This window comes from Cardiocondyla obscurior, linkage group LG03, assembly GCF_019399895.1.
Source record: "Cardiocondyla obscurior isolate alpha-2009 linkage group LG03, Cobs3.1, whole genome shotgun sequence".
NCBI lineage: Eukaryota > Metazoa > Arthropoda > Insecta > Hymenoptera > Formicidae > Cardiocondyla > Cardiocondyla obscurior.
This window is the reverse complement of record NC_091866.1, coordinates 5848530-5872769: the sequence shown is the minus strand read 5'-3', so window position 1 is coordinate 5872769 and position 24240 is coordinate 5848530. Positions and strand designations below refer to the sequence as shown.

General features: G+C 35.3%; 3 protein-coding genes and 2 pseudogenes across 3 annotated transcripts; 2 read left to right on the top strand and 3 right to left on the bottom strand.

The window, feature by feature from the left end:
- Positions 1–9400: 9400 nt before the first annotated feature.
- Positions 9401–12103, bottom strand: LOC139113816 (uncharacterized; annotated as a pseudogene).
- Positions 12104–12666: 563 nt separating this feature from the next.
- LOC139101259 (uncharacterized) lies at positions 12667–14219 on the bottom strand (annotated as a pseudogene).
- A 699-nt stretch (positions 14220–14918) lies between these two features.
- On the top strand, positions 14919–16260 carry LOC139113568 (18S rRNA aminocarboxypropyltransferase-like). The gene is made up of 4 exons (XM_070674801.1): positions 14919–15285; positions 15342–15505; positions 15586–15976; positions 16050–16260. Exons 1-4 carry the CDS (start codon positions 15165–15167, stop codon positions 16142–16144), a joined length of 771 nt encoding a protein of 256 aa, XP_070530902.1. The 5' UTR covers positions 14919–15164; the 3' UTR covers positions 16145–16260.
- Positions 16261–16535: 275 nt separating this feature from the next.
- Positions 16536–20357, top strand: Mrgn1 (Mahogunin ring finger 1). The gene is made up of 9 exons (XM_070674800.1): positions 16536–16948; positions 17043–17161; positions 17258–17523; positions 17592–17733; positions 18101–18304; positions 18647–18889; positions 18977–19137; positions 19231–19501; positions 19660–20357. Exons 1-9 carry the CDS (start codon positions 16861–16863, stop codon positions 19834–19836), a joined length of 1671 nt encoding a protein of 556 aa, XP_070530901.1. The 5' UTR covers positions 16536–16860; the 3' UTR covers positions 19837–20357.
- Positions 20358–20701: 344 nt separating this feature from the next.
- Rpl10 (ribosomal protein L10) lies at positions 20702–22293 on the bottom strand. Its single transcript, XM_070674802.1, has 4 exons — positions 22200–22293; positions 22018–22046; positions 21355–21660; positions 20702–21087 (listed from the first exon to the last, which is right to left on the bottom strand). Exons 2-4 carry the CDS (start codon positions 22038–22040, stop codon positions 20757–20759), a joined length of 660 nt encoding a protein of 219 aa, XP_070530903.1. The 5' UTR covers positions 22041–22046; positions 22200–22293; the 3' UTR covers positions 20702–20756.
- Positions 22294–24240: the final 1947 nt, after the last annotated feature.

Here is a 24240-nt window from a genome sequence, read left to right as displayed (position 1 = left end):
ATGTATTAAATTTTGTGTTCTGATAGTGTAAATATGTTGTAGTCAAGAGTGGCTGGATAACTTAATATTAAGCTACCCAGCCACGCGTTATTTTTTTACGGTTGCAGCAAAAAAATTCTTATATGGAACAAAAAAAAGCAAAAAAATAGCAAAAAATTATGATATATTAATCTTTGAGTTCTGATAATATGACTCTGCTAGCTTAATAGAGCTCGTTGTCGCCTCGTCTCGCTCGCTACGCGCGGATTCTGCCCATCGCCTTTAAGATATACTCGCCGCTGTCTATCGCGCCCTCACTCAGCCCACGCTTCTTTGCCGCTCTTACGCGTACATAATTTTAATTTTTTTCTCGGAAATTATTCAGAATTTTTCAAAAATAAGGCGCGCAAGAAATTAATGCAATATACTTTTATGTTCTACCCGTTCTAACAATTCTGTAAAATTGCGTATTGCAATTTTACATTGCGAAAAAGTTTAAACTGTTTAAATAATTTTTTGCAAAAAAGTCACTCATCGGATTCGGTCGTCGGACGATGCTGTAACATTGTTAAAAAAATAATTATAAAAATCGGACACTCGTTCTCGGAGATATCTATTTGTTAACTAGCAAAAATGTTAATATTGAAGAAAAGACTATACTATGTCACTCGCAACATCGTCCGGCGACCGAATCCGATGAGTGACTTTTTTTTGTAAAAAAATTGTTTAAACAATTGAAATAACTTCTTTTCAATTTTTAAACAAAATATCTGAAATCCCGAATCGATAGCAACAACCTTCACCTAACAACGAGCGTTTACGTAGAAGATATCAATTTGTTAACTACGAAAAGAAAATAGCAATTTAATATTTTCCTTTGGCAAATATTTAGCGATAAATAAGCAACAAAGCGTTATCTCGATTAAATTCCTTTGCGACCAACTTCATCTTCTTGTACTTTAACATTATTAAAAAATTTATAATAATAAAAACAGAGAGCAACAAACTTTTTCTTTGCCAATTACTTTTTAACAACAAATTAGCTACGAATTTATAAAAATCAACTCTGTTCATTTCGTACTGCTAACTTGTAAGATAAAAGTGATTTAGTTTGAAAAAAGAAGGATTCTTTATGAATAATAATTTATTTATTTTTAATTTATATTTTACATGGTAATAATGGTAACATGGTAAGTTTCACCCCCCAAAAAAGACTCCCTTAAAATTATACTCCCCCAAAATAGAACATAAAATGTGTACTTTAATAATAAATACTTTTTATAAAACTAATGAGATAATGTAAAGAAAAAAAAAACTTGGCGCTACGAAACCAAATCTTTAAAATCTCAAATTATAATTTTGCTTTTTACGATGTGCTATGCATCAGATTTTTGTAACCACACTGGATGTATATTAAAGAGTATTTTTTAAATACATCCAACAGTCCGCAATCTGTAAAAGTGGGACGGCAAAAAATTTGTTGCATTGCCCATTTTCAATATTTTTGTTATATTGTACATATTTTTTAAGTCATCAGCATTTTTGTTTTGTCTTCTTAGAATTATGTTTCTTTTCTTTTTTTTTTTTATTTTTTCTTATTCAATATTTTTATTTTTTTAAACTTTTTTGTAATTTTAATTTTTTTTTTTTTTTCGATTTTAAAGATTTGGTTTTGCAGCGCCAAGTTTTTTTTTTCTTTACATTATCTCATTAGTTTTATAAAGAGTATTTATTATTAAAGTACACATTTTATGTTCTATTTTGGGGTAGTCTTTTTTGGGGGAAATCTTGATTTTGTTTAAAAATTAATTTCTATTTTCTTCACGTGCTTGGCGCATTTATTTGATCTCATTAATTTTATAAAGAGTATTTGTTATTAAAGTACACATTTTATGGTCTATTTTTGGGGAGTATAATTTTAAAGAAGTTTTTTTGGGGGGGGAGTCTTGGTTTTGCTTAAAAACTTTTTCGAGGACGCTTTTTTCGCTCGCCTATACTTGGCGCTTTTTTTGAACCTTTTTTTTTAAAAAGGTCAGTTTTTTGGAGGGTTATTATTTATTTTGTAGTTAAAATCTTTTTGGGGGGAGTTTTGGTTTTGCTTAAAAACTTTTTTAAGAAAGCTTTTCTCGCGCACTTATACTTGGCGCTTTTTTAAACCTTTTTTTTTAAAAAGATAAGTTTTTGGGAGGAATATTATTTATTTTGTAATTATAGTATAATCTAGAGACACGTTAGTGTTCTGCGTTACGTGCACAAGCAGCGTGACCGAGCGTGTCATTACGCGAGATTTTTTATTTAGAGCTATTGAGATGTTAGGATCTCAACAACGGTCTAACCGATCGCTTTCTAAATGTGTTCCTTTATATATAAGTTTGTACATGAAATACACGTTTTTTGTTTTATCTATTTTTGCTGTACGATTGATACTTTTTAGAACAATGTTTGATAAAATTGATGCTATAACAAGTTCGGGGTAAACTTGTGTCACACTTGTACGGTTCGACATGTGTTTATAATATTATAGAAAATAGAATGGGCCCCATCCGACGCCCAAACTCGTGAGACGCACCAAATTAATTTTTTTCGTCTCTTCGTTGTAGTATTACATTTGACACCTTATTGACGCCTCATACGTTTTTATATAAGTTTGCAATATTTAGTTTTGTTTATCACTACTCGAGTTTCTTGAGAAAAATCTTTAACTTTGTTCAGCAGAAAAAACTGCTTTGCAACTATTATAAAAATATTAAAATTGATTAGCGCATTTTTTAATAAAAATTGTAAAGTTTATTTCAAATTTAGATTGTATTAATATTTTTGTAAAGAAGATTTTATTCAAAAAATTATTCAAAGTATCAAGACAAACCTAGGTTCATGCTTGTACGGTTTCACATAAATTTGTAATATTTAATAGATATTTATTACGCGATCATCACTCATCAATAAACACAGTCGATAAATAAAACAGAGTCGATAAATCAATCCATTCCATCTAGCGGCGCGAAAACGAAAAGGACATTTTCGTCGTCGACGACGACGACGTTAAAATGTGATTTTACTCTTGCAAGCAAACTTTACATCGCAATATCTTCGTTTGTAAATAACGTAGCAAAAAAATAAAAACACTTTTATTATATAAATTGACTCTAATCTACACAATGAACCTATGTAGAAAGCAATCGGTTCAGCCATTGTCGAGATCCAAATATGTACGGATTTCTTAAAATGGGTCTCGCGTATAATAGGCACTGTAGTACGCTGCGCCTATACTTGGCGCGAGGCACTACCGTGCCTCGTAATAGTACATGGCAAATAAGAGTAGCCGTACGCATTCGAGCGGTTACCATCATGCTTGCGCGATACCGAGACTACCGAGTTACCAACGACGCCGCGAAAGAGTAGGACAGATAGTGTATAGCTCTGGCCTATTTTTCTATCCGACGGCAGCCGAAGCGCTGGCCTCACACGGACGAGCCTCTGCATCTGTACGCATAGCCGGCCGCGATTCAGAATTGAGCTCTCTGGAGAAAGTCAGGAATATATTTCTGCTTTCTTCTACAGCTCGAGCCCGATCGAACATACGGACACGAAGCTACAGTCATGTGCGTCTGTTGCCGTCGTACCAAATCTGCGACCACTGCAATGGGCGTGCGATACTTTGCGATCTGCCGCTCGCCGCCGCCGATGACGCGGCTAAGGCTAACGCAATCCCTTTGAAAAAAATTGCCACCCTTTTGATACACGCAATGCCGCATGAAAATACTACCGTGCGATAACGCGCTTATCAATTTCGAAAAATATCTAATTTTTATTATTTCGATGATGGTCGCCGCCGCAGGGATGCGGTTCAGCTTTCGCGATTCCTTTGAAAAATCGCGACCCTTTGAAACTCGCGATGCCGCATAAAAATACCGCGGTGCAATGACGCGCTGATCATTTAAAAAAAAATATTGCATTTCATAGTTTTGATGTTATTATTTTATTAACACTTGAAACGATCTGCTTTCGTCGCATATATCGAATATCGAACTAGCGAGCCTGGAGTGCTCGTCGGGATGCAGGATTCGATTGAGTAGGTCCGAATGCACCGAAATAGAATTTGGTAACAAAATAATAACGTTTATTATATAATAAAGACGTACGCTTGGTCAAGCGACGTCGATATAAATACGCGATAATACAGATATAACAGAATGCGAGCTGGACAATGTACAATTACGCGGCGAGTACGTTGGGTCCGTAGATCGTAATCGATAAGACGCGTGCGCTATAATACAATTCGCGGATGGTCGCGAATGCCTCACGACAGGCACGGTGGGTGTCGCGTATCGGTGGGCGCGGTTTTCGGCGCGGATCGCAGTCGAACAGAGATCTATGAACGATCCTTTTCGGCAGGACCGACGGTACGCGAGACGCGGGCGCGAAATGGCGGGCGTGGCCCGCGTAACAATGGTAGATACGGTCGCGGTTCTTCAGGTGCGCGATTTACAATGAATTTCGACGGTGGTCGCGAACGATCGATAGATCGGTGGATCAGGATGCACCTTGACCGATGTCGTTTAGCCAAGAGTACTTGGCCGAGGCGGAGAGCACTCCACCCCGAGGATCACGACAGTGCGACAGGATCTTTAGGACTCCGGTCTATTCATAACGCAGACTTAGGATCGAGAGTTCTCGAAGGAGGCGAAGTGCGCTCCACCCCACGAGCTAGTCGTGCGAAACTTTGTAGATCGAAACGAGAGGATCGTGAGCGCCAGGAGTTCCTGGCCGAGACGAAGATTACTTCACCCCGTGTTTCGTGCTCTGGGATCGGTTCTTGTTCGCTCGAGAGCAAACGGATCAAGACGGTGCCGCTGAGTCCCGACATCGACTTTTTGAGCCTAGGCCGACGAGAGCGCCCGTCGGGGAAGCCGAGGTTGCTCGAAATAATCCGAGGAGCAGCGGTCGGGAGGGCCCGACCGCGGCGATGTCGGCGACTGGCTATCGCGCGGCGGATCCGGCGCCGGACGGGAGCGCCCGTCCGGAGGATCGCGTGAGCACGAAGTGCCCTGGATGTCTGCGGCAGTAGGGAGCGCCCGACTGCGGCGGTGTCGTCGGCTGACGGCCTTACGACAGATCCAAAGCCTAGACGGGAGCGCCCGTCTAGGGGATTTTGGTAGCCCGGGGGCGCCGGCGGTATCCGGTCGCTTCGGTGCCACCGAGTCGGTGGTGAAGCCTCGGGAGCGCCCGAGGTCTCCAGGAACCTAAATTTAAACTCAGCCTTGGGAGCGCCCAAGGCAGCAGAAACTCTCACCGGGAGTGCCCGGGGTCGACTCGGGAGCGCCCGAGTCGGAGAGTATGCGAGAGGCTTCGGGAGCGCCCGAAGCCTTAGGAACTGGAGGATGTGTTTGGTTCGAGGATCGGGACCAGACAAGGTATCTGTTCTGCCGCGAGCTCGTCTTATATAGCCGCCGAGATAAGAGTGGGGAAACTCCCACTCTTAACTCGGCGGCGCGCGCCATCGTCGAATTGGTGGCTGTTCGACGCACTATCCTCGGCGCGTCCGGTGTCGCCTGGGCCGATGTTCGCTCTGTGCACCTCGGTGGACGGCCGTTGCCGTTCAGGGCGGGTCTTCGCCCTTTCAGTGGCGAGGCATATGCCCTCGCCACAAGATTTATTGTTTTTTTAATTTTTTTATTTTTAACGTTAATTTACAGCCCTCTGATTCAATACAATAATTACTTTTATAAAAATATTGTTACCCATACAGTACAGCAAAATTATAACAGTATTGCAGCAAAATTTTCCGGCAAGCTTGTAACATTGCAAAAACATTGTGAAATATTGTAACAATATTAATGTAATATTACAGCAACTATGAAATGTCCGCTTTTTGAAACATTGTAATTCAATATTGTTATAAAATAGCAATGTAATGTTGCAATATTATATATATATATATATATATATATATATATATATACAGGGTGTTTCGGATCAATGGACTTTCCCGAATATGGTAGGTAGGTCTCATCAAGACAAATCGAAAAGTCCAATACCATTTTACAATTTTCGCAATAATAACCGAGATATGAGTATGTATCTTATTACCGATTTCGGGCGGAGCATCGGTGCCTTTCTCCCCACTCGACGCATAGATTGGGCTAGAGGCGTAGCTTCAGTGTACGCGAGCGAGGCGAGGCGACGACGCGCGACCGAGGCGAGACAACGATATACGCGATCGAGGCGAGACAACGATGTACGCGAGCGAGGCGAGGCAACGATGTACGCGAGCGAGACGAGGCGACGACGCGCGATCGAGGCGAGACAACGATATACGCGATCGAGGCGAGACAACGATGTACGCGAGCGAGGCGAGACAACGATGTACGCGAGCGAGACGAGGCAACGATGTACGCGAGCGAGACGAGGCGACGACGAGCGAGCGAGGCGAGGCGACTATGTACGCGAGCGAGGTGTAATGAATACGCGCGAACGAGAACAACTTACGATTTCTTGTCTAATTATTTGATAATTTCACGGTAGAAATGCTATCGTTTCCACACTACGTTTTGAAGTAGATAGCTCAGTGCGTTTTTTTTAATGTGGTCTCCCCAGTAGGCCTAATCCACCCGGAAAGCTCAACGCAAAAATTGTTCGAAGTGCCTCCCTTGTGCTTGTAGGCACAGTTCGGCTCTCCGAACAATTTGTTGCGTTGCTCTTTCCGCTATGTCAGGCGTGATCGTATGGAAGGCCGCTATAATTGCATTGCGGACCTCCTCAACTGTACGATCACGCATATGTTCTATTTTTGCCTTAATGTGGCCCCAAACAAAATAGTCCAGCACGTTCATGTCCGGGGAACGTGCTGGCCACGAAATTGGCCCCCCTCGCCCCATCCACCTATCAGGAAAATTATTATTTAATACATTTCTCGCGCGACGGGAAAAGTGAGGCGGAGCGCCGTCTTGTTGCAGGATCATTTTTATTCTTAAATCTAATGGAATGTCTTCCATAAGTATTGGCAGAGTATTTTGCAAAAAGTCTGCATATAACTCGCCATTAAGCCGTGGAGGGAGAAAGAACGGCCCGATCTGAAATATGTCAATAAAAATTTTGCAAATTTTAATTATAAAATAAATTTTTACGCATTAAAAATACTTACAACTCGACTTCCTATTACTCCTGCCCATACATTTAATTGCCACCGGACTTGGAAGGCGCCCTGGCGAATGGACCGCGGGTTAACGTGATCCCACAAAACGAAATTTTTGGAATTAAATATTCCGTTTGGGGTGAACAACGCTTCATCCGTCCATAATATTTCTCCTGGAAATAATTCGTTTCGCCGGCACTGGGCAAGAAATCCTACAAGTATTTAATATTATTTGTAATTAATTTTTATAAGAAATCTCGTACTTTGAAAAGAAAAAAAGGTAATACCTTGACAAAAGATGACGCGTTCTCTTTCGTCGCGTGGTAGAAGCTGGTGCACCCGTTGTAAATGAAACGGATGCAATCCGTCTTCTTTTACCACCTTATGCACAAACGAAGGCGAAACACCGAAGATTTCGGCTACGCGGCGGATAGAATTTGTCGGGTCTTCATAAAATAATTCTAAAATGTCATCGGCGCGATTAAAGTTTCGCCGTACACCACGATCGACTTGCAACCGATTTTCTCTATTGAAACCTAGGTATCCCGTCTCTCTAGCACGACGAAGGCAGCGTAAAATAGTTCTGGAAGACGGTCGCGCTCGGTGCGGATATCTTTCCGCGTATACACGCACTGCCTGATTGGCATTTTCACCCGCTACACCATAACAAATTAACATGTCTGTTAACTCGGCCGTTGAAAACTCCATCGTTAAGCGATACGATACACCGTAAGACACTGTGTCGACAGGCCGAAGCACATGGCACGCCACGAAAAACAATTGAAAATCGAGAACATTGTGCTGCTACGGAACGAAACGCTCGATATCGGAATCAGTTACTTTAGAGCATTTCCGTATGTGTCGATAAATAAGCAAAGTAATTGCAAGTTTTAAATTTTTGTTGATTATTACTAAAATAATTTTATAATTTTATTTTTTCTGGATTGCCATGTTCTTCAACGTGTCGGCGCATTGCGATTACGGTGTATCTTTTTATAATGGATTTTACAACAGCCGAATGTACTGATATGCTAATTTGTTCAATCACACCGATGAAATTTTAAATGCCTTTTATGAAGACCCGACAAATAGTATCCGCCGCGTAGTCGATATCGTAGATGTTTCGTCTTCCTTACATTTCATTTACATTTTTTTTTAATTTACAACAAGTGCACCAGCTTCTACTACGCGATGAAATACAAAGTACGAGATTTTTATAATAATTATTTACAAAAAAATACTTGTACAGTTTCTTGTCCAATGCCGGGAAACGAGTTATTTCCAGGGAAATACATTTTATGGACGGACAAAGCATTGTTCAGGAAGTAGTTGTAAGTATTAGTAAAAATTTATTTAATAAATATTCATATAAATTTTGTAAAAATTTTATTGGCATGTTTCATTGTCAGATCGAACCGTTCTTTCATCCTCCATGCCTTAATAGCGAGACAAACCATTTTCCGGCAAGACGGCGCTCCGTCTTATTTTTCCCGCCACGCGCGTCTTAAACAATAATTTTCCGGATAGATGGATGGGACGAACAGGGGGGAGGGGCAGGCAAATGCGTGGCCAGCACGTTCGTCGGACATGAATAGTGTGGAAACGATAGCGTCTCTACCGTGAAAATGTTAAATTCGGAAGTTGTTCTCGTTCGCGTGTAGTCATTTCACTTCGCTTGCGTACATTGTCGTCTCGTGTCGCTCACGCGTCGTCGCCTCGCCTCTCTCGCGTACATCGTCGTCTCGTGTCGCTCACGCGTCGTCACCTCGTCTCGCTCGCGTACATCGTTGTCTCGCCTCGCTCGCGCGTCGTCGCCTCGCCTCGCTCGCGTACACTGAGGCTACGCCTCTAGCCCAATCTATGCGTCGAGTGGGGAGAAAGGCACCGATGCTCCGCCCGAAATCGGTAATAAGATACATACTCATATCTCGGTTATTATTGCGAAAATTGTAAAATGGTATTGGACTTTTCGATTTGTCTTGATGAGACCTACCTACCATATTCGGGAAAGTCCATTGATCCGAAACACCCTGTATATATATATATATTTAATGTTTATTAATTAAAATTAATAAAATGCGACTTACGATTGCAATTATTTATTTTTATATTAGAAATGCAAATAGAAACTATATATTTCTATATAATATTAATATATAAACGTACGTGTTAACATGTGAATAAAATTATGTAATAAAGTCTTTATCTCCTTTTTGTTACATCCAAAAATAAAATTCGCGCTTTTTCTAAAACTTAAGTATAAGGCATACAGAAGAATTCTATATATTTAATTATTAGTATTAATTTCTTCTTTACACTCTTACACTGGCTTGTGCAAGCCACTTAAAAGCGTAGTCAGCAAAATCACTTTCTGTAATATCATTATAAAAAATACAAACAGCTTTTGAAATATAAAAAATATATTAAAATATAAAAAAACAGCTTTTAAAATATAAAAAATAGCATCAAAACTAGTAACAAAATATAAAAAATAATATATTTGTGAAACGTCGAAAACCCTCAACGCGGCTTTTTATCGAAAACCTCCACTCCTCCTGAAGCCAGTGACCAAAAGCCTAAAAACCAGAATAAAAAAATACTTACGTATCATCAATTTAGAAACCTCTAAATCTTTAAAAGGTTTTTTGTTTTTCTTACCCGTCCAACTAAAATTTGTAGCCAAGTTATCCATGATATTTGTCTTAAATATATTTCTCATCATAATGTGTGCATTATTCCTTCCAACCAATCGAAAAATAGTTAACTGAAAAATAATTAAATTAACATTAAAGAAAAATAACATTATATTAAAATATGTATGTATAAATTAACTAAGCTTTTATCTTATACGTACATCTTTTTTAAATGTCATATCTTGCATTTAATCTTCAAAAATAGTTAATTCCTTAAATGATGATATTGGAAATGGAATATTTCTTTTCTCTGTCGCACAGAATTCATCTAAATTTTGTTTTTCTTTGTACATATCTATTTTATGTTCTAAATTATTTATTTGATATATTATTTTATTTAATGTTGTTAACATTAATTTCTTAAATTCTGAAACAAATAAAATATTTATAATAATTAATATCTATAATTCTCAGTATTCTATTTTTATTTTATTAAAATCCTCTTACCATTAGAATATAAATTTTTATTTTGAGCATGATATTTTGTCATAAAACTCATAGGCGTGTTACTTAAACTGATGTTCAAATTGTTCTCAGTAAAATCTAAAAAATATTTAAATTTAAAACTTTGTTACAAGTGTATATATATTAGTTATAAATTAATTATTGTTAAAGCTCATCATTTGTACATCTAGCTTTCGGTGTGAGTTTGTGGTTTTTGAAAGGAGGTGTATGCAATACATTTGATATAAAAGATTGCCTACGAGGAATAATTGGCAATATCTTTCTTTGTGTAACATTGTTTTTTTCCTTATTTGCATGTAAATATAAATCTTCTTCTTCTGAAGAGGATGTCATCACTTTCCTCGCTTTTATGCGTCTTCTCTTTTTCTCTCGTTCTTTTAATTCGCTGCATGATATATCCTGTTTCAACGTGCGACGTATCTTCTGCCAAAACTAATTTTTGCATACCCTCTTCATAAGTACCTAAATAATTAAAAACAATATTATTTTAAAATTATAAAAAGTATTAAAAACAAATATAAATTTATTTGTGATATATACATGCACTTACTTGCAATGCCAAAAACTCTTGACATTGATTATTCCTGCCAATCTTGTCTGTCATGAGGTAATTCAAAATTTATTATCGCCTTATTAATTCTTAGTTTGGTTTTAAAGTGACTAGGCCAAATACAAGATGATGTGTCTGCATTATACCATACTGCAGGTATTAATTGGGTAAATCTGAAGGAGACGGGCGACCTCACGGATTGACCTAAATTTTTTGTCTCAGACAAATTTCCACTTCCTGATAACAAATCCGTAAGTTAAAAGTATCGCTCGCTTCTACTTTTTTTTTTTAATTTTTAAAGAACGCAATTTTGAGGTTAGGAAATCCGTCATATCACTCCACACAGATCAATGCTGGGACACATATACGTTCTACGCAGACCAACCTGCTATGATTGGTTAGAGTTAGGTTTAGTTAAACAATGCAGGCACACACATACATTACACGCAGACCAAAGTTTTATTAAAAAATTCATAAAACAAAAAATTTATAAATTGTTTTTTTTAATTTTTTAATATTTTTTTTATTTAATATTTTATATATTATATAATTTTATATTTTAAAATTTTTTAATAAAACGTTGGCTGCGTGGAATGTATGTGTGTGCCTGCATTATTTAACTAAACCTAACTAACCAACCATAACAGATTGGTCTGCGTAGAACGTATATGTGTCCCAGCATTGATCTGTGTGGAGTGATATGACGGATTTCCTAACCTCAAAATTGCGTTCTTTAAAAATTGTTTTTTTAATAGTAGAAACGAGCGACACTTTTAACTTACGGATTTGTTATCAGGAGGTGAAAATCTGTCTGAGAAAAAAATTTTAGGTCGTATCCGTAAGGTCGCCCGTCTCCTTCAGATTTACCACGATCTCTTATTTTCTCGATATCTATAATATAGAAGACAGCATAGAAGATAAAATCTTGCACGATATAATTTGGTGGCAATCACTCGGCACATGGTAACGGTACGTACACGTATAATGCAAGATTGATCCACGTGCTTTGGCGAACAGAACACATGGATGAGACTAGCATTATACATGTGCGTGCCGTTACCATGTGCCGAGTGATTGCCACCAAATTATATTGCGCAAGATTTTGTCTTCTATGCTGTCTTCTATACAGATATCGAGAAAATAAGAACTGACCCAGTAAACTCACATTCCACTATCACTCACTGAAATGACGAACCTTATCTCGTCAAATCGTCCCTAGCAACCATGATTGTCATTCATAGCAACGGCGTTTGCGCAACTACCGCGCCACATCGGCCACATATGTACTAAAATTTAATAATTAAAGTGTATTTAATGTACTGTAATTTATTGTTCGTTTTGCTTTTCAGGAGTTGCTCCGAACAAATCCAACATATCCCAAGTGTATTCGAGGAGACGTCACTTGTGCAACCCGGCAACGTCTTTCTCTTCTAATGCCACACATTAAAAAAAGAAGACAGTGCCAAGTTGCACGAATGACGTCTCCTCAAACGCACTTGGGATGTGTTGGGCTTGCTCAGAGCGACTCCCGAAAGACGAAACGAACAAAATGCTCATGTTATATTATAAAAATATGTCAAGTTATAACGCACAAAACTATGTTTCATGATTTACAGGAAAAATTATATAAGTACGTTTTTTATTTTCATAAGGAATTTTCCATGCTTTACATACAATAATTGGCCAAAAATAAATATTACTGTTACATAATGACATTACTTTAATATTAAAATCACTGGATGAGCACAGTAACTGATATAAATCTTATACATATTTTAGTTTGTTACCAACAACATAAATATCTTTATCTTTAGTTTTAATAATGTTTTTAATCAACACATATGTGTTGTCCTTCAATAAACAACAATTATTTGAAAAACTTCTACAATTAACACTAAATTTTTTATTTAATATCATAAAATATTGCGATTTGACCTCTACATTATCAGGTATTGGACTATTGTTATGTATATATTTGAATGAATATGTTTAATTGTTATTACTACATTTATCAAATACAAAATTACAATTTTCGGCTTCACATATCTTTTAATTAATTGTTGCAAAAATTTCTCAGTTTTACGTAATCTTTTTTTTATAAATGTCACATAATTTTCAAATCTAAAAGAACTAAAATTATCGAGCACACCATAGGTTCTGACATCACAACATAAATGTAAAAGATTGTGTACATTATGTGATATATATTCTTTACCGTATAAAGTTTCAAAAGATTCAACAAACTAAGTGAGTAAAGCTTCAGCATAATCAATCAATTGTGTACTATTAATATGACGTGTTAAAATTGTAATAGCTACATGCAATGTAAGAAAATAAATATAATTTTTTTTGAAAATATATGTCGTAATACTACAGGACTTGTATATAATAAAAAAGTTCTAAATTCTGTAGCTTTCCATTGTCTAACATCTTTTAGAGTTCTGGGTTTTCTAACAAAATCACTTGATATAATATTTTTAAGTAAAATCAATAAATGAGATATTTTATTAATAGATCTTGAACTTAAACGAATAAAACGCGGGCCACTTATCCAAAGTAACATCATTTTTTTCATAACTCATAAACAAATCAAATGCATGTAATCTAATGGGGTGTTAGTTATGGGTGCAAAGTTAGGAATATTATTTAAAATAGAAAAACTATTTTGAAAATATTTGTAGGCATTAATTGAAAATAATTGATCAGTTCTTAAAGGATACTTTTTTTTACAGGGAAAACAAACTCTACCATTTAAATATTTGCCTTTAATTAAACATTTACTACAACTATTAAAACCAGTATGATTTTTTATACATAATGCAAAAGATTTCGCAGGTGCGTCACATATCAAAGCATATAATACAACTTTAATTAAATTACCGTTATAAACATAACCATTATGAAAATTAATAAAATCGTTAACTAACTGTTGTAAAAAAGCATTAGAATTACTAGGTTTTTTGTAACCAAAATATGCACCAAGTAAACACACTACATTAATAACTGTATTAGAACACAAAATAGTCCATAGAGAAGCTTGAGATGACTTAAATACTGGCAAACCATCAATATGTATTATTAAGTTTAAACATTTATTATTATTTTTAATCAACATTTTACTAATAATATTATCTAAACCAAAATAAAAGTATTCCCCTTTGCACATTTTTAATACATTTGTTTGTCTAGAAGTTTGTAGCTCTAGGAGTTTGTCTAAAAGTTTAAACTGTTTAAATAATTTTTTGCAAAAAATCGGACACTCGTTCTCGGAGATATCCATTTGTTAACTAGCAAAAATGTTAATATTGAAGAAAAGACTATACTATGTCACTCGCAACATCGTCCGGCGACCGAATCCGATAAGTGACTTTTTTTTGTAAAAAAATTGTTTAAACAATTGAAATAACTTCTTTTCAATTTTTAAACAAAATATCTGAAATCCCTAATCGATAGCAACAACCTTCACCTAACAACGAGCGTTTACGTAGAAGATATCAATTTGTTAACTACGAAAAGAAAATAGCAATTTAATATTTTCCTTTGGCAAATATTTAGCGATAAATAAGCAACAAAGTGTTATCTCGATTAAATTTCTTTGCAACCAACTTCATCTTCTTTTACTTTAACATTATTAAAAAATTTATAATAATAAATCCAGAGAGTAACAAACTTTTTTTTTGCTAATTACTTTTTAACAACAAATTAGCTACAAATTTATAAAAATCAACTCTGTTCATTTCGTACTGCTAACTTGTGAGATAAAAGTGATTTAGTTTGAAAAAAGAAAGATTCTTTATGAATAATAATTTATTTATTTTCAATTTTTATTTTACATGGTAATGATGGTAACATGGTAAGCTTCATAGTACATGGTAAATAAGAGTAGCCGTTCGTATTCGAGCGGTTACCATCATGCTTGCACGATACCGAGACTACCGAGTTACCGAAGACGCCGCGAAAGAATAGGACAGATAGTGTATAGCTCTGGCCTTTTCCTCTATCCGACGGCAGCCGAAGCGCTGGTTTCACACGAACGAGCCTCTGCATATGTACGCGTAGCAAGCCGCGATTCAGAATTGAGCTCTCTGCTGTATGGATACATACGTGTCGCATTTATTTCCACGCTCTTATTGGTTGAATTCTGAAACAATTAAACTAGCAAAAACTTGCAAAATTTATTAAAAAAAAAAAAAAATATTCAACTTCTAACTTTTTGCAAGTATTAAGCTTTTTCTGTTTATTTCTTGGTTTTCAGTCGTTAATAGGATATGTTACGCTTACATACTGAAGGAACAACATATCCGAGGTAACTTAGCGTTTCTGAATATTTTCAAGCAGAAAGATGTCAGGACGTAGAAGGAAGAACAAGAGCAAGTTGTTGGAAAAGAAATCTCGGTATGCAGTCGGAAAGGAACAGAAGTATTATCGAGAAAGCGGCGAGGAACTCGATGAGGGCGAGGCAGGTTAGGCGTATTCTTAAAGTTTTGTATTTTTATAATGACCAGGGTTACATTTGCAGAAGACAGCAAACAGTTGATTCAGTTCCCTGTGGCTATGTGGAACATGGAGCATTGTGATCCGAAAAAGTGTTCAGGAAGAAAGCTTGCAAGACATGGGTTGATAAAGATTTTGAGACTGGGAGCCAGATTTCCAGGCTTGTGCCTCACTCCAATCGGTGAGAAGGTAGTTAACTCATGAGGAAGCAATAATTATTGATACAAGTTTGCTAGAGACATTTTAATGTTAATAACATTGCTTTGCAGTGTGTAAGTCCAACAGATTGTGATATTGTACGGGAATATGGCTGTGCAGTTGTGGATTGCAGTTGGGCTCGCTTGGATGATACTCCTTTTAACAGAATGAAGTCACCCTATCCTAGACTGCTGCCATTCTTAGTCGCTGCCAATCCAATAAACTATGGGAAGCCTTGTCGGCTGAGCTGTGTGGAAGCTATAGCGGCTACATTGATTATAACGGGCTTTACAAACGAGGCAAATCTTTACCTCGGAAAATTTTCATGGGGACATTCATTTTTGGAATTGAATGGGGAGCTGTTGGAAAAGTATGCACTCTGCACAAGCAGCACAGAGATAATTGCGGCACAGGAGGAATTTTTGAAAAAAGCTAGACAAGAGAAACTAGAAGATAGACTTGGTAAAAATATTTAATAATTCTCTTGCCATTTTTTATCCATGTTTTATTTTGTCAATTGTACGTTTGTTTTTAGCGCTTCCTAATTTTCCACAAAGTGATACGGAGTCTGAAAAAGAAGAGGAAGGAGAAGAAAAGAATACAATATCAAAAGTAACTAAAGAATTATGAAAAATTATTTATTTTTAATTATTAATCGTTACACAGATGATGGATTTCTAAAATTTATAAAAAAAAGAAATATGAATGAAATATAAATAAAACAATACAATTTTAAAAGTATATAATTTTACATAAATTTAAATTTGGTGGCGATTTGATCTAATTCCGTTTATGCTATACTTTCCGTAAAAAGGTTCACCAATTAGTGTTCAGTGAAAGCTTTCAATTTGGGTGTGTTCGAAATGCTTGCAATGTACGATAGTGATAGTAAGCTTCACGAACAGGAAATAGCATATGCCGTGCTGCCGTTGAATTACCTCGACTAGCTTTGAGAACAGCCGGTAGCGCTAGATAGCGCTAATAGTGTCTACCCGAACACACTCTTTAGCGGTTGATTGGCGGTAGTGTCGATATCTAACAGTTTACATTTCGGACGCAAACAAGGGTTGGCAGCACTCGCAAATGATGTCCATGATCGTGTTTGTTGCTTCGATCTTCTAGCGTACTCCTTTTTATTTTCTACTTTTTTATCAATAATAACAAATCCACGAAAGTTGAACTTTTTAAACGTGAATCAATGTACGCGAATGAACGTAAGTTCTAACGAATTTTGATCGTTTAACGACGAATAAAAAAAATATATACGTATACGCCCTGCCGCTGCTCGCTGTCAAACGAAATACGAAAACATTTGTAAGCTTACCATTTGTTCGTGTGATTGCAAAATGGGATCGTTGACAAGCAGGCAAAATGCTGGCGTTGAAGAGGTTGATATTACTTCCAATCATGCATATAAATATCCTCCACGATCCGGTATTTGACTTATTTCAGCTATGCAAAGCCTTGTCAAAATTATTTATATTTTTTGCACCATTTCACTAATGTGAATTATCATCTAATCTAATAGGATCCTACTTCGGCAGTCATTTCATAATGGGTGGAGAACGATTTGACACGCCTCAACCCGAGGCGTACCTCTTTGGAGAAAACGATGATCTGAACTTCTTAGGCAGCCGACCAACTCCTGTGTGAATGCTACACAATTATTTTTTATATGCCAGCAAAATATGCATACACAAAAGATTTGTTTAAATAGCAATTGAATATATTTTATATTTGCAGTTCCCGTATCCTCCCCCACAGGCCAATGACCCTACAAAAACGTTAAAGAGCTTAGTGAATATACGTAAGGAATCTTTGAGGTTGGTTCGTAACATGGACCAAACATCGACATCCTCACATTATCACAGTGTCAAACATTATGGTGATAGTGACATTGACAAAAAACCTAATCGTTTTAACATTGAATTTGTGTTTGACTGTGACGTGAGATGCGCGATAACAATTTATTACTTTTGTACAGAAGAGATTTCGACGAAAGGAGTTGCGTATGTATATTCTATATAAGAAATATCGCTATATGGAAAATAGATAAAAGAATTTTTGTTAAATTCAGGTATATATCACGAGATCTATCTATGAATTCTGAAACATATCATTATAAAAAAGGAGCAAACCAATTATTTTCACAAACATCTCACATATTTGATCCATCATTATACTCAGAAGAAGATCTGATGTACAATCTAGATAGAGAAGTACTTTTATTATATATAATATTGTTGTGGTTACGCTCGGATGACTTGCTCTCGCCCGATTGTCTTCTTTTGTGTGCTCGAAATAATGCAATCGCCCAAATAATTATTTGTAACCTTGAAACTCCATGCTCACGCTCGAAATAAAGTTACACTGATTCTAGAAAGTAAAAACGAGTTTTATTCTCAAAGAAATATAACTTTTGAGAATTTGTCAGTTTGCAAAGATACTTCAATTTTGTGTTAGCGACGAAAAAGCGAGCGACCACTTGTCACCGCATGAGACAATCGCGCACAAGCGTAACAATTTTTTAACAAAACTGATAATTGTAAAAAGAACCTAATATAAATAATTCTTAATAATTCGTAGATTATCCCAATAGCTATACATTGTGTAGCTGAGGAAGGATCAGACGATCCAAAACAATCTCACACAACTATAGCTGTGGTTGGAAAACACTTTGATGGAACATATGTAATGAAAGCTCTTAAACAGAAACTTTACGTTGATGGCCTTTGTTATTTAGTGCAGGAAATATATGGAATTGAAAATAAAAATACTGAAAATGCAAAGGTATGATAATATTGAAAAGAACATTATTTCTTTCAAATATTTATGCATTGTTTAAACTTGTAAGTATGTTTCTCTTTTTTCGTAAAATGTGTATTTACAATAATTTTGATAAATTATAAATATATATTTGACATAAATAAAATTTATGTCACCCAAGTATGATTAATTTTTTATTGTATGTGAGCTAAGAAAAAAACATAGTTTTATATCTTTACACTGATTTAATTCGGTTTGCATAAAGAATTTAAAAAATGTAATTTATACTTTCATCAAATTTGATGAAAGCCAAATTTACAACTGAAAAATTCAAGATTTTTATCTATTTTTTTTTTTTCTTTTCAGCAACAAGGTAGCGATGAGGATACCGAGGACAATGGTTCCGAATGTGTTATTTGCATTAGTGAAGTACGAGACACGTTAATTTTGCCATGTAGACACTTGTGTTTATGCAATTCCTGTGCTGATTCTCTAAGATATCAAGCGAACAATTGTCCCATTTGTCGCGCGCCGTTCAGGGCTCTCTTGCAAATTAAAGCTCTTCAGAAAGCAACAGGCACGATTATATCTAATCCACCATTACCAGAGGTAGAAACTTTAAATCCATTTAATAACATTTTAATTATGTGTATTTCTTGTTTATTGTCACTTGATTATAACTCGAAACTCTTTCAGGGAAGCTGTGAAAATATCCCATCAGGGTATGAAGCCGTATCTCTTATAGAAGCCTTAAATGGGCCTTATACTTCACGAACCGCTATTATCGCGCCAGAATCACCAGATACTCCTGATACAGATACGGCGAGTGCTATACAAGCCGCGGAAACTCTAAATCGGTTTGCGTCGTATTGCATTTTTATTATTATTATTATTATTATAATGTAAATAATATATAGTATACCATATGGGAAAACTATGTCTATTTGCAGCTCGGCCGAACGTACCCCAGTCTCGAAACACATATCCGCTAAAGAAACCGATATGTCGGCCAGATCTAGTGGTACTATAACTTGTCCAACTCCCGAATTTCGTATGTCCGTATTGCTAGCAAGAGACGAGCATTCGAATTCTCAGAAAGAACTGCATAACAGATCTCCAGCTATGCGAACCAAATCAGTGCATACTCGCGATAAATCAAGCTTAAGAACGCGTGACACATTGAGATTGGTTAATGAGAAACAACCAGCTTCCTTGTACGAGGTATGTTATTATCTTTGTGTAATATTAATTGTACTAAACAAGTTTAATTAGAGAAATTATTATTTATAAAATTTATGGTTTATTATATAAAATTTATGTAAAATATTATATAAAAATCAGAATGTAGAAAGAATTTTAAATGTATTATGTTTTTAAAGGGACAAGGCCAAGACGAAGATAGCGAAGCGGAAAAATTATCACCATTATTAGATGCAGCGACGAGTACTGAAACTTTAGATGTACATTCCCGTAGAATATGCGATATTGACATTGATGACGAGATTCAAACTACAGGAAACGAAAACGATACAGACATTACTTGTCATTCGCACTAGAAAACAGTCCTAAATATATCATGGTGTTTATTCTTATTTCGTCATATATCATTTATGAAATGTTTTATGTAAATTGAAAGGGGTGCAATCCATTAATTTATTTAAAATCTTTGAATAATTACTGAATTTTTTTACTATTTTTTAAATGTAATCCATCAAAGTTATGTTTTAATTAGTTCAGCGTGGATGCTTTCCATACATATTTTTAATAAGAGAAAACATTAAAAAAAAGCATTAGTATGACAAGTTTATACAACATACATACATACATATAATATACATGAATATACATATAATAAAGTAGCTCAAGATGATAGGTGTGATACAATGAATGGAAAGCTATATAACAAGAATCTAATTATTATAATTTGTGCATAAAAATATAGAAATATAAGTTAGTCTGTATAATATTAATTTGTAGATATACTTGTGTACACGCGCGCGCAACTATATTCAGAATATATATTTATTTTTGAAAAAAAAAATTATATATAATTTAATAGATAGAATTTAAATTTCAATTTGTTTTTCCTACGTTTTAACTGTACTACTATTACTACTTAGTAACCTACTTTACTATAGAATTAATTGGAATCTTGGAAAGTAAAAGTAAAGTAAAATCGTCTATTATTAAACGAAGAGCTTCCATTCAGACTTTAATAATTTTTATTTAATTAAATTAAATAAAAATATTAAAATTCTTTTCCTTTGTTTTAATAACATTACTATTACTATTAATATTAATTCAATAAAAATGTTTAAGTGTAGTAGAAATTGCTATTAACAAGTTTTCAAAAATAAGAAATAATTTTAAACGTTACATTAAAAAAATATTTTAGGGTTTTGTTTTACAAAAAATGTACACTTTTTCCTGATTATATATTTTATTCAATTCGATTTTCAAAATGTTTAACGCTTAATTAAGCTGCAGAGAGTACCTTCCTGAACTTTTTCCATTCTTCGAGCGGTCCATGCTCGGGTAGATACTTGACGTTACAACCGTCTGGCGCAAGACGGCCTGCTGTTTTCAAGTCCTCATATTCAGTACGATCGTACTTTGTAAAACCCCACTTTTTTGATACATAAATTTTTTGGCGACCAGGAAACTTGAACTTGGCACGTCGCAGAGCTTCTATGACTGCTGCCTTATGCCGATCAGATGAACGCACGCTCATGATGGGTTGACCAATATGTACTCTGGCTACAGTACCTTGAGGTTTGCCAAAGGCACCTCTCATTCCAGTTTGGAGTCTAAAAATAATCCATATTGTACAAAATTGTTTTATAATTTTTTTTAACCCTTTGAGGTCTATGAGCGCGTATATGCATCTAGTGAAATCTATCGATATAGACTGTAGACGCAAATTCGCGCTCAGCGCCAGCCGCGCGCCGTCCGTACGAACCGCATAGGCCGTGAGTATTTAGCACTCAAAGAGTTAAAATAACTTTTTTTTTAATATAAAATTAAAATTATGTAAAAAAAAAAAGTGGATAACCTCAAATTATGCAATTTCATACCTATCAGCTCCAGCACACGATAACATTTTGTTAATGCGAATGACATGGAAGGGATGAAGTCTCATACGAATATGAAATTGATCTTTTCCAGCGTTCTTTACCATGTACTTGTTGGCACAAATACGTCCTGCTTCCAGAGCTTCAGAACTAAGTTGTTCATATTCATCTGATACTAAATGTACACATAATGGAAAGTCCTCAACAGATGCCTTCTTTTTTCCAAGATCAAAAATACGAATCTTCGGATCCGGCACACCACGACAGAATCGAGATTTCGGATATGGCTTATTTTTGCAATACCGATAACTAAAAAGTTTTTTTTTTTTTAGAATCTGCCATACTAACATTTTAATACTACAATATTAAATATCAATATTATATGTATATTACTAAAATTAAATTTTTATTACTATGAAAAAAATTGCATTTTTATTGATATTGCGCAAAACAATGTAATTGCAAATTTGTATCAAAGACATGCACAAGATTGTATTGTATAAAAAAAAATTTTAAAAAAACCTAACCTTCTCGTAGAAAATGACATATGGAATATAATGTTAACAATGCTTAAATAAAGATATAATACAGCAAATAAAAAAAAAGGAAACCAAACCTAAGACGATACTATATAGATAAAGAAAAATTAAAATTCTCAATACGTACCATCTCGCTGGTCGTCGTCCCATTTTAACCTACAAATTAAATAAAGTTCGTATCAAGTAATGTTAAAAATACATAAATTTACATATCTATAATAATTTTGAGAAATAAAAATTATTAGAAAACGCCTAACATATATTACGATGTCGAAAAAAAACGACAGATAAAAGATTACAATATCTCACCGACTCCAAACGAGGCTAACCGCATGAGAAGAGAAATATGAAGAATGAACGATTAGCAGAGTTGCCAGACTCTGTTTAACAGCAGGTCTACTAACCTTTGGTCGCTAAAACTCCATACCACGTTTGGAATTTGAAAGCTGATTGGTCTAAAATATCTGCGACCAATTGCACTTTTTTTTAATAAAATAGCACACACACATAACGTATATATCTACACGACCGTATACATACAATGCATTATTAAAGATTCAATACACTTCCTGATGTACTTGCAGAATAAATATTATAGCACGCACAAGAGCATGCACACGCACATTTTAAATTTATAAAAACCCTGACTCTCTTTATTTGAAAGGATAATTTACATTCTAGGGGTCGATCATGAATCTTTTCCCCTAGAAGTGAAAAGTGAAACTAGTGAAGAGTGAAAAATGTTAAGGGGAAGCTAAACCTTCCTGTTTTACCACGCAATCGTAAATTCGACTATTTTTCTAAACGGCTGAACGGAATGAAAAATCCTTCTCCAGGATTAAAGTACGCACACTTATGAATACCGGTCTGGTCAGTTTGATATAAAATATGCGAAAAAATTATTTTTTATGTGTTCACCTACAAAACATTTATTTACTGCATAGGTTATATCGCTTAGACGCACAAACAGAGACCAGGCCGGAATTCCTAAAACATCAAAGAAAAGAATGGCGCACTTGAAATTACGATTCGAAAGCTAACAAAAAAGAATAGTCGAATTTACGATTTAGCAAAATGTGCACGGGTCAGCATGTGCCATTTTGGTAAAAATGTCACGAAAAACGAGCAAGATTAGTTCCGGCGTCACAGGATAGATGGCAGTGTTGTACATACATGTGTTCATATAGAAATAACAGACCTTTGCCTGTTTGCTTGCTTTGCCTGCTTGTCTATCCTGTCCTGTCCATCTTGATGACCATGTGCAAAGAGGAATCATATTTTTATATATAAATTGCTACAGCGCAATAACAATTTATTTATAAAAATATGATTTTTCTGTGCACATGGTGTTATAAAAAAAAATTTTTAATTAGAAATAAAAAAATTATAAGTACGTACATAACCGGACTCGAACCGGCGCTTGCACGGTCGTCAAGTTAGCAGGCCCGCTGTTAGCCGTTACGCTACAAAGATATTTTAATAGTTTAGGCGAAGTTACTGGTACTTGTATGACAATAGTACCATTTGAACCTTTACCAAAAATGTGTGTAATAATCAGCTAGATTATTGAAAGATTGAATATTCTAGCTGTCTAATTCACATATTTAGTGTAAATGTTGAAATGCTACTGTGTCAAGTATCAACCATGGTACTTTCCACTTATAAAAGTCATAACTTATTTATTCATGTATGTAGCTGATACCAGAAGCAAAATATGTATAATATATACATTCTTATAAACGGATTGAAATATATGTTTAATCCGTTTATAAAAATGTATATATTATACATATTTTGCTTCTGGTATCAGCTACATACATGAATAAATAAGTTATGACTTTTATAAGTGGAAAGTACCATGGTTGATACTTGACACAGTAGCATTTCAACATTTACACTAAATATGTGAATTAGACAGCTAGAATATTCAATCTTCCAATAATCTGGCTGATTATTACACATATTTTGTAAATGTTCAAATAGTACTATTGCCATACAAGTACCAGTAACTTCGCCTAAACTATTAGAATATCTCTGTAGCGCAACGGCTAACAGCGGGCCTGCTAATTTGATGACTGTGCGAGCGCCGGTTCGAGTCCCGTTATGTACTTATAATTTTTTTTTAATTTTTTATAATACCATGTGCAGAGAAATCATATTTTTATAAATAAATTGTTTATTACGCTGTAACAATTTATTTATAAAAAATATAATTCCTCTTTGCACATGGTCATCAAGATGGACAGGACAGAATAGACAAGCAGGCAAAGCTAGCAAACAGGCAAAGGTCTGTTATTCTTATATGCACGCGTATTACAAGGCTCCAGATGTCGCCACGTTCCGGTACGGA